Here is a 10,372-nt window from a genome sequence, read left to right on the forward strand (position 1 = left end):
CAGAAGCTTGCAGCAGGATGGTACTATTGACTGAGGACTGTGCTAGGATGCAGTGCCAGTCTCACACTGCCTGTGGAGCTGCTCCCCACTGCACCAGCCCTGCAGCAGGACGCGGCACAGAGGAGCTCCAAGGCCGGCTGCATTGCCAAGAGGAGCCAAGACCCCCCAAAGAGGCCGTCAGGCATAGCGACAACCTGCTGCCTAAGTCAGAGGTGCCAGGCAGCAGATTCCCCAGCTCCCATGCCATGCTGAATGTTCTCCCATAGCACTCCTTGCCCTGCACCCAGGGCGATGGACCAGCACTCACTGTGATACATGGCGTTATTGCACTGAACACCAAGGCATTAAATATTGAGCAGCAGTTAAATGCTCATTAGATAGATTTAAATGCTGAGACCCAAAGAGCCATTAAATATGCAGTGTGCAGGGTGGGGGGATCTGATGATTGACTGCAGCACCATCTTCTCTGCACTGAGCTGCAGCAGCTTCCCCAGCCCAGCTCTGCTCCATCTTCCGACACGTTATCTCATAGCAACCCCTGGCAGGCACGAGGCAGGGTGACACGCTCCAGGGGACAACGGGCTGTGGGAGAGCAGTGCAGAGAGGGAACATGGCCATGGGGCAGGACTGTGTGGGGAGAGTGAAAGCAAAGCCTCCCTGTGAGCCTGCAGTGTCAGGCACAGCAGAGCTCCCTAGCCCCAGCCCCAACCCCCACCAGTGCCACGGAGCACCCCACAAAACTGCACGTGGCTCAATGCTGGGAGGAGAATGGCGTCCCATGTGTCACCTTGGCACAAGACTCCCTCTGTCCCCTCCAGTGGCAGCCCCGCGGTGGCCGCAAGCAGCCAACCTGGCACTCCGCTCCGCTGCCTCCCACCCCTCCTGCTGCCCAGTTGCTCTCGGCAGCAGCAGCATCTTGCTGCACTGACCCCACGAGCTGTTTCCCTGGCCAGTGCTGCACGCTGGTTGGGGGTGTCCCGCTGCCTGCAACAGGTGCTTCCTCCAGGGAGCAACCATTAGCCCAGGCTGGGAATAACCTGAGGAGGCCTCCAAGGGAATGCAGAGGAGCAGTGAGCGCCAGGATGCAGAACATGGAGGCAGGGATGAGGTGGATGCTGGGACCTCTTGGGCATTTTACAGTGTCCTCAGAGCTGCAGGCTCGCAGAGGAAGTGGGACAGGGCTCAGCGGGACTGCTCTGATCCAGGAGGGCCACCAGCTAAACTCTTCCCAGGACCCTGGGCCAGCAGCACCCCATCTGCAGCCTTGTGCCTCCAGGTGGATGCAGGTCCCACCACCCCATTATGGGGAAAGGCTGAGATGTGGCCCCTTCTGCAAGGAGCAAATGTTCCCCAAAGCAGAGGATGTCCGTCCAGAGCTGTCCGGCAGCCCAGAACCCTCACGGCACAGGCCACAGCCCTATCCCCACTGCTCTGGCACTGTGGCTGTGCCAGCCCAGCCCTGCTCCATGCCACGCTGCAGAGGATGCAACAGCCTTGGGCATGGGCAGGCGCAGGCAGCAGGGAAGAGAGTAGAATGGGGGTGGTCCTGCTCAGTTTGCAAATGTTTCTCCTTAAGAAATTGTCCCTCCTTGGAGTGGAGCTCAGCAGCAGATGCTACTGCTGGGGGTGGAGAGGGACGCATGGCACTGTCCCTGCTGCAGCACCAACCCCCAGCTCTGCCAGCAGACCTGGTGCCCCTGCTCGTGATCCTCGATTTCAGGGCTAGGGTTTCCCTCACTGCTTCCATGCTGTTCAGCCTTTGCCACTAGGCAATGTCCTGGAAATGCCACCATGCCCAGCCACCATAGGAGCAGCAGAGCTGGTCAGAGGCAGGTCTGTGCAGTGTGGGGCAGATGCAGGAGACAAAACAGCACTCAGTACAGGAGCAATTGCAGGGCACAGCTCCCACGGATGGACAATGAGAGTGGAGGATGAGGGAAATACTGAGAGCTGCTCACAGGACTAAAGGTGGCCCCATCATGCACAGACTGGGTGCTCGGCCCCAACATCACCACTCCCCTCACTCCATAGTGTCACTCCAGAGCACCCTCTGCCTCTCCCTGCCCTGCTCCATGTTCTCATTAGCAGCCATGGACACTGGAAAACAGGATGGTGAAGTCAAGGATGTCCAGAGCTCCTTTAATGGTCACGCTGCTCTGAAGAAGCGGTTGGTGCTGAACGGGACAGCTCCTACAATTTGCCCCTGGCTCCTTCTTCGCCACTCCGGTGCCTCTTCTGTCCTGCTAGAGAGCCTTGGGCTCCCCACATAGGCCTTGCCCTGCCCAGTTCAACTAAATGGGACAACACAGAAGGAAATTGGTTTGAGGGCTTTACTGGTCTCCACATTCTAGAGAAGAACAGTGCTCATTAAAAATGGGGAGGTGGCACCATTATCTAAGATCAAAGTTCTGAACTCAAATCTCCTAAAAGCATTTTGGCTTCCTTGCCAACCTCAGAGTTGCAGCAGCTCTAGCCATCATGATTTGCATTCACTTAGCTCCTGATTACCAGCTGTGGGCTGCTCCTCACGACAGGAGATGCCCTGTACACATGGAGCAGGAGGTGACATATGGATCCAGAGCCAGCAGAGAGAAACACATGCCCCAGAACAAGCAGGGCCTGGAGACTGGGATTGCTCGCAGGATCTGTCCAGCCTCTTGGGGAGTCACCCACTCTTCTGCATGACCGTGAGTGCAGCAGGAACCCTGGTCAGCCCTCTGCAGCCCTTCCTCCTTTGTAGCTGCCTTGAGTCCCTGGGAAAAAAGGCAGCCCCTGGACTGAGGCCCACGTGGGGTGGCTGCAGTACGTGGTGCCAGTGCATGGGGCCAGTGCTGGCATTTGGTGCTGGTGAGTGGTGTCGGATTGTGGTGCCAATGAGAGAAGCCAATGCACGATGCTGGTCAGCAATGCCAGCAAGGGACGCCAATCACTCACAGTGCCAATGCTGGTGTGCGGTGCCAGTGAGCGGTGCAGTTGCACAGTGCTGATGTACGATGCCTCTACATGATGCCAGTGAGCAATGCCTCTGTACAAAGCTGGTGAGTGATACTGGGGAACAATGCCACTGAGACGCAGGTGAGCAAAGCAGATGAGAAATGCAGATGAGCAATGCCGGTGAATGTACACAGCAGGGGGAATAAACAAGGGGAACTGGAGAAACAAGTGCGATTGAAGGGTCATGATCTCAACGCAGTTACTGAGACATGGTGGGACAGCTCTCATGACTGGAATGTGGCCATGGATGGCTTTAGGCTTTCCAGGAAGGACAGACCAGGAAGGCGAGGTGGTGGAGTTCCTCTTTATGTGAGAGAGCAACTGGAATGTATGGAGTACAGGGAAGGACGAAGCGCAGGTCGAGAGCCTGTGGGTGAGGACTGAAGGATAGCGAACAAGGGCGACATCGTCGTGGGAGTTTACCACAGGCCTCCTGACCAGGAAGAGGAAGTGGATGAGGCCTTCCATAGGCAGCTGCAAGAAGCCTCATGATCCCAAGGCCTGGTCCTTATGGGGGACTTCAACCACCCTGATGTCTGCTAGGATAATCACACAGCTAGAAACAGACAGTCCAGGAGGTTCCTACAAAATATTGCAGATAACTTCTTGATGCAGGTGGTTGGTGAGCCAGCAAGGGGAGGGTGCGCTGGTAGATATGATACTAACGAACAGAGATGGTCTAGTGGGAAATGTGAAGGTTGGGGGCAGTATTGGCTGCAGTGACCATGAGATGTTGGAACTTAAGATCCTGCGAGGAGGAAGCTGGGCAAGAAGTAGGATTGCAGCCCTGGACTTTAAGAAATATGACTTTGACCTCTTCAGGGAGGTCCTCGGAAGAATCCCCTGGGCAAGGGTCCTAGAAGGAAAGGGGGTCCAGGAGAGCTGGCTAATATTCAAACACCACTTTCTCCAAGCTCAAGCATTCCTATAAGAAAGAAGTCAAGCAAGGGGAGCAGGAGACCTGCATGGATGAGCAAGGAGCTATTGGGTAAACTTAATGAGAAAAAGAACACGTACATAATGTGGAAGAAGGGCCAGGGCACATGGGAAGAATATAGGAACATTGTCAGAGAATGCAGGGATGCAATGAGGAAGGCCAAGGCCCGTTTGGAATTAGACTTAGTGAGAGATGTCAGGGGCAAAAGGAAGGGCTTCTATAAATACATCAGCAGCAAGAGGAAGACTAGGGAAAATGTTAGTCAGCTGCTGAATACAGAGGGTGCCTTGGTGACGGAGGATGCAGAGAAGGCAGAGCTACTAAATGCCTTCTTTGCCTCAGTCTTTACTGCTAACACTAGTCTAACTACTGATCCCAGAGACAAGAGAGAGAACCAGGAGAGAGGAGGACTTTCCACTGGCCAAGGAGGATTGGGTTAGGGATTATTTAGTCAAACTGGACACCCATAAATCTATGGGTCCAGATGGGATGCACCCAAGAGTGCTGAGGGAACTGGCAGGGGTTATTGCTCAGCTGCTCTCCATCATCTTCGAGAGGTCATGGAGGGCAGGGGAGGTGCCAGAGGACTGGAAGAAACCAATGTCACTCCAGTCTTCAAAAAGGGCAAGAGAGAGGAGCTGGGAAACTACAGGCTGATCAGCCTCGCCTCGGTCCCTGGAAAGTGATGGAGCAGCTCATCCTAGAGACCATCTCTAGGTATGTCAAGGAAAAGAAGGTCATCAGGAGTAGGCAGCATGGATTCACCAAGGGGAAGTCATGTCTGACGAATCTGATAGCCTTCTACAATGAGGTGACCGGCTGGATGGACAATGAGAGCTGTGGATGTTGTCTACCTTGACTTCACCAAGGCATTCGACACCTCATAGGGAAGCTCCGGAAGTGTGGACTGGACGAGTGGACAGTGGAGTGGATTGAGGACTGGCTGGATGGCAGAGACCAGAGGGTGGTGATAAATGGGGCCAAGCCCACTTGGAAGCCTGTGGCCAGTGGTGTCCCGCAGGGGTCAGTACTGGGCCCGGTGCTCTTCAGCTTATTCATCAATGTCTTGCACGAGGGCACAGAGTGCACCTTCAGCAGGTTTGCAGATGACACCAAACTGGGAGGAGTGGCCGACACTCCAGAGGGCTGGGCTGCCATTCAGAGACCTAGACAGGATGGAGAGTTGGGCAGAGAGGAACCTCATGAGGTTCAACAAGGGCAAGTGCAGGGTCCTGCACCTGGGGAGGAATAACCCCAGGCACCAGTACAGATTAGGGGATGACCTGCTGGAAAGCAGCTCCACAGAGGGATTTGGGAGTCCTGATTGACAAGTTAACCATGAGGCAGCAGTCTGCCCTCGTGGCCAAGGCGGCCAATGGGCTCCTGGCTGCATCAGGAGGAGTGTTGCCAGGAGGTCGAGGGAGGGGATCCTCCCCCTCTCCTCAGCTCTGGTGAGGCTGCACCTGGAGCATTGGGTGCAGTTCTGGGCTCCCCAGTACAAGAAGGACATTGAGCTTCTAGAGAGGGTCCCGCACAGAGCCACAAAGATGGTGAAGGGGCTGCAGCATCTATCGTATGAGGGAAGACAAGAGAGCTGGGTCTTTTCAGCCTAGACAAGAGAAGATCAAGAGGCAATCTGATCAACAGGTACAATTACCTGAGGGGTGAATGCAGGGAGGATGGGGCCAAACTCTTCTCCATGGTGGCCAGTGATTGGATGAGGGGTAACGGGTGTAAGTTGAAACACGGGAATTTCCATCTCTATGTTAGGAAGAACTTCTTTACTGTGAGGGTGACGGAGCCCTGGAACAGGTTGCCCAGAGAGGCTGTGGAATCTCCTTCTCTGGAAACCTTCAAAACCCACCTGGATGCCACCCTGTGCCACGTGCTCTGGGTGTCCCTCCTTGAGGAGGGAGGTTGTACTAGATGATCTCTAGAGGTCCCTTCCAACCTCAACCATTCTGTGATTCTGTGAATGATGCCAGTAAGTGATGCAGGTGAGTGGCGCAGTAGCGATGCCGCTGCTCGGTCCCTTGGCCCGCTCCTTTTCCCCGGTGCTGTCGCGCCGTGTCCCGAGCGCTGCGGCCCGGGCGGGGAGGCGGCGCCCCCTGGTGGCAGCTGGAGGGTCCGGCGGGCGCACGCGTGAGCGCGCGCACACGCACTTGCACACACACTTGCACACGCACATGCGTGCTTGCACATGCACTCACACGTGCACTGTGCACACGCACACACACAGATTTTCATAGTGTACCGCATGATGCATGCACACAGTGTTCGCAAGTGTTGCCTACGCACGCACACATCATGCTCCAAGTGCTTGCAAAGACAGTCTGCATGCTTACGTGCACAAGCACACACAACATGCAGAATGACCACCCACACTTAAAGCATTCACACAGCGTGAATACACAGACATAGTGTGTGCATACACAGACTCATCATGCAAACACTGGACAAACACAAGCAGCATGTGCTCACATGGGGCATGCACACTTAGCACACACACACAACGCAGGTACTGTGACTGCACACATGGTGTGTGCACACTCAGAGGAACCCTGCACACAGCTGTGAGCCTGCATGGAGTGCACACACATACACACACGGAGTGTGTGTCCACAAACACAAAGAGCACAGAGTGCTCATGGCTCGGGGGTGCTGAACCCACCCTGCTGGCTCATCGCTGCTTGGCTGCCACAGCTGTGAACCTGCCTGGCTTTTCAGCACCCAGCATGTGGGCACCCGCTCTGCAGGAGCCATGCTCCATGGTGGGGCACTTTGGCAAAGACAAGATGGGCAGCAGCTGCAGGGAGAGAGCAGCAGCCAACGTCCCCTGGGAGTTGCAAACTCATGCTGTTCTCCAGGGAGCTGCTAGCAAAGGCAGCGCTGGTGGGGGGCAGCGCTCCGCCCTGGCCACGCACCCTCATCCCCATCCCTGCCGTGTCCTGCAGGGCTGCTATCGCACCCCATCGTGGCACCCACAGCAGCTGCCTCGCTCCCACTCACACCCTGGGTGCCAGCCCCACTGCTGGCATAGACCCCACCAGGGGCCCAGGCTCCGGAACCAACTGCTCCAGAACCAGCACCATGGCACCAGCCCAACAGACATCACCAGAACCGGCTCTGCTGCCGCTCAGCGCAACCAGCAGGCTGCCTTGTGCTGTTGGTGAAGATGTTTTTCCTCCTCCTATTGGTGCTGGCCGCATGCTGGCCCATGCAGGATGCACAGTCCTCCTGTTTGTAAGTTGCCCAAGGCTTTGGCGATGTCAGCATCTCTCCTAGGAGAAGAGTTTGGGAGAGTTGGGCCTGTCCAGCCTAAAGAGGAGAAGACTAAAAGGCCCTCACTATACATAAACACCTTAAGGGAGGGTGTCAACAGGGGGAGGGTCAGACTCCTTTCAGGGTTGTCCAGCAATAGGACAACAGCCACAAATGGAAGCACAGGAAGTTCTCCCTGAATTTCAGGAAAAACGGCTTGACCGTGAGGGTGATAGACTACTTCAAGACATTGTCCAGAGAGGTGGTGGAGTCTCCTTCTTTGAAGATACTCAAAACGCATCTAGGCACAATCCTGTAACACACTGCTTGCCTGGGGGGTTGCACTAGATGATCTCCAGAGGTCTCTTCCAAACTTAATCATCTTATGATTAATTCTGTGTGATTTGGGAGAGCCCCACAGGGAGCCTGGTGGTCCAGGGCTGCACGGAAGGCATCTGGCCCAGGGCAGGGGGCTCAGCCCTCTCCAGTACCCTGCACATCCTGCTGCAGGGCTGTGGCTGCCTTGCCCATGCTGTCCACACGCTGCCTCCTGGGGAGGGAGCAGGAGGACCCTCCACGTGAGGGGAACAGGGAGCCGACGAGCACTGCACTAACCACTTTCTGCTTACAGCGACAGCTGCGGAGTCCGGACTGAGTCTTTCTACTACAGCGGAATGCGTATTGTGGGTGGTTGGGATGCTCAGCCAGGCGCCTGGCCCTGGATTGTCAGCATCCAGATTCCCTGGGAAAATGGCCGCACACACCTTTGTGGAGGGTCTCTCATCACCCCCCAGTGGGTCCTCACAGCAGCTCACTGCTTCGTAAATTTCAGGTAAGGCGGCTGGAGGCGCAGGGATATCCACACAACACAGGCAGATGCCCAGCTCTCTGCTTTGCAGCACACCTACTACCTGGGCATTTCAAAAACCCCAGCTGAGCTGCTGCTCTTGGAAGGGTACCAAAGCTTTCTAGCAGCCTCTCCTCAATGTGCCCTGTGCCCAACACATGCGATGGCACGATGCCTCCATGCAAGGTGGCATCTACATCCCTCTCCCTCTGTAAAGCTGATGGGTGGGAAGTGCTTGCTCCTCCAGTGCACGGCTCTGCTCTAACCAATCTCTCCATCTCCCTTCCAGTAATTTTGATAAGTGGCATATAATAGCTGGTTCACTCCACGTGATTCAGCCAGACCCTGGGGCCCAAGAGATCAATATCAAGAGAGTAGTGATGCATGAACACTTCAGTACCGTCACACAGCATAACGACATTGCACTTATGGAGCTGGAACACCCTGTGCAGTGTGGCCGTTATGTACAGCTGGCATGTGTCCCTGATAACTCGCTACAAGTGACAGGGCTGTCACCTTGCTACGTCGGTGGTTGGGGTGCCATGTACGAAGGAGGTGAGTTTCCAACAAGTGCTGGTGTTCCCCAAGGGCAGGCACAGCATGCTGTCGAGGTGGGACTGGGCTACCAGGAGAAGCCAATGGGACGTACACTTGTAGAGAGATGGCCTTAGCCCATTACCCAAAGCAAGACAGAAGGGAAGCCCCTCAAGACCCAAAGCCAGGACTTGGGGAAGGTGTTCAGCCACACAGGGATGCAGAAACGGCAACGAGCTGCCAGATGCCAATTCCTTTTTATGTCCACAGCATTGACACGACCTGAAATCCTGCAGGAGGCCCTTGTCCACCTCATTGACAAGCACCTTTGCAACAGCAGCGAATGGTATGGAGGGATGATCTCCGACACCAACTTGTGTGCTGGTTATCAGCAAGGTGGCATTGACTCTTGCCAGGTAAGAAGGGGCAAAAGCAGTGGGGACAATTCTGCCACAACCCCCATACACATGCAGCCTGTGCTCTGCCTGGACAGCTACCCAACCATCTCTGGGTCCCAAATGTGACAGAGCTCACCATCCCTTCTCCTCTGCAGGTCCAGCATGAGATGGTCCCCTTAATCCAGGTTGCCTGGGACATAGGTTCAGATCCCTGGCTGGAACATCCCTGTTCACAAACCCAGAATCACCCAGAAACACCAGAGAGAATCCTCCCTCACAGACCCATAGTCCCCTCATCAACAAGCTTCTGTGGGCCCCAGCAGCTGCAGTATGCCACTTGGCAGTGCAGACACCTCTGCAACGCACTCTTGTAGAGAAGCAGTGATGACACTTTAGTGCCAGCACTGAAGAGCTGACATTAGTCAAAAAGCAACAGCTCACGCTTCTCTCCTGCACTGCAGGGTGACAGCGGCGGCCCCCTCGTATGCAAAGATCGAACTCGCGACTTCTACTGGCTTGTTGGTGTCACCAGCTGGGGAGCTGGCTGCGCAAGAGCACACCAACCTGGGATCTACACCTCCACTAAGGACTTCCACCAATGGATCCTGTTCCAAATAGGACTGTACCAATCACAGACAACTGCAAGACCGATGACCACAGCCCCATACCATAAGCCAGTACCTACACAAACACACAGACCTGTCTCCTGCCCATTTTCACGCAAAAAGCTGACGGAGTTCTTCACTCTGCTGCAGGAGATGCTGCAGGTTATAAAAGAAAGTGAGGTTTAAACATCAGAACAAGCAGGATCCAGGGCAGCATGTGCTAACCATTTCCTCCTCAGGCAATGCCCCCAACCCCAGGGCCAAAGGCTTGCGCTGCCCTGCCCACCTCCCTGAACCCTGCAAATGACCACAAACCCTGAACTTGTAGTCCAGAAATAAAATTGCCTGTTCTCAGAGCTGACCTTGCCTCAGTCCAGTTCCATCTTGGGGGCATGGCTGGGATTTCCACAGATAGCACCTGAAAAGTGAGCCTGTGTGCAGCCAGTTGCCCACAAAGGCAAAGAGTCACCCCGAGGGCTGGAACTCTGCCCATGCAGGCAGGAGGCTGCTTGACCCGTATAGGCAGCCTACACTGTCTGAGACTGAGAGGCCTAGGAAAAAGATGATGGGGCATGAAGACAACTTTGAAGGAACACATCAGGAAGGCAAGTGAATGACTAAGCTGTGGCTTAAGGCTTTGTTGACTAGACCAAGAGAAACTCCTGAATGCAGTATGGGAAACCGCTGAACATAACTAGTAACAGAGTGAAACACTGATGATAGAGACAGCATTACAAGGAATGGCCAGATTTCATAAGAGGTTAGAGGGGAGGCACTTGAGAGAGGCCCAAACATC

At 55.1% G+C, this 10,372-nt stretch overlaps 1 protein-coding gene across 1 annotated transcript; it reads left to right on the forward strand.

Annotated features, from left to right (window-relative positions):
- The first annotated feature begins 245 nt into the window (after window positions 1–245).
- LOC148592311 (acrosin-like) lies at window positions 246–9,762 on the forward strand. The gene is made up of 6 exons (XM_088535232.1): window positions 246–264; window positions 7,120–7,174; window positions 7,824–8,024; window positions 8,329–8,594; window positions 8,844–8,989; window positions 9,433–9,762. Exons 1-6 carry the CDS (start codon window positions 246–248, stop codon window positions 9,760–9,762), a joined length of 1,017 nt encoding a protein of 338 aa, XP_088391358.1.
- The last annotated feature ends 610 nt before the right edge of the window (window positions 9,763–10,372 follow it).

Source organism: Tinamus guttatus, unplaced genomic scaffold (assembly GCF_059628265.1).
Source record: "Tinamus guttatus ecotype Peru unplaced genomic scaffold, ASM5962826v1 Tinamus_guttatus_pri_ptg000619l, whole genome shotgun sequence".
NCBI lineage: Eukaryota > Metazoa > Chordata > Aves > Tinamiformes > Tinamidae > Tinamus > Tinamus guttatus.

Excerpts from the sequence above, each read along its gene's own strand:
- LOC148592311 (XM_088535232.1), top strand. Across the intron at positions 7,175-7,823 it reads GATGCACAGTCCTCCTGTTT|CGACAGCTGCGGAGTCCGGA; the intron begins GTAAGTTGCCCA and ends TTCTGCTTACAG. Across the intron at positions 8,025-8,328 it reads CACTGCTTCGTAAATTTCAG|TAATTTTGATAAGTGGCATA; the intron begins GTAAGGCGGCTG and ends TCTCCCTTCCAG.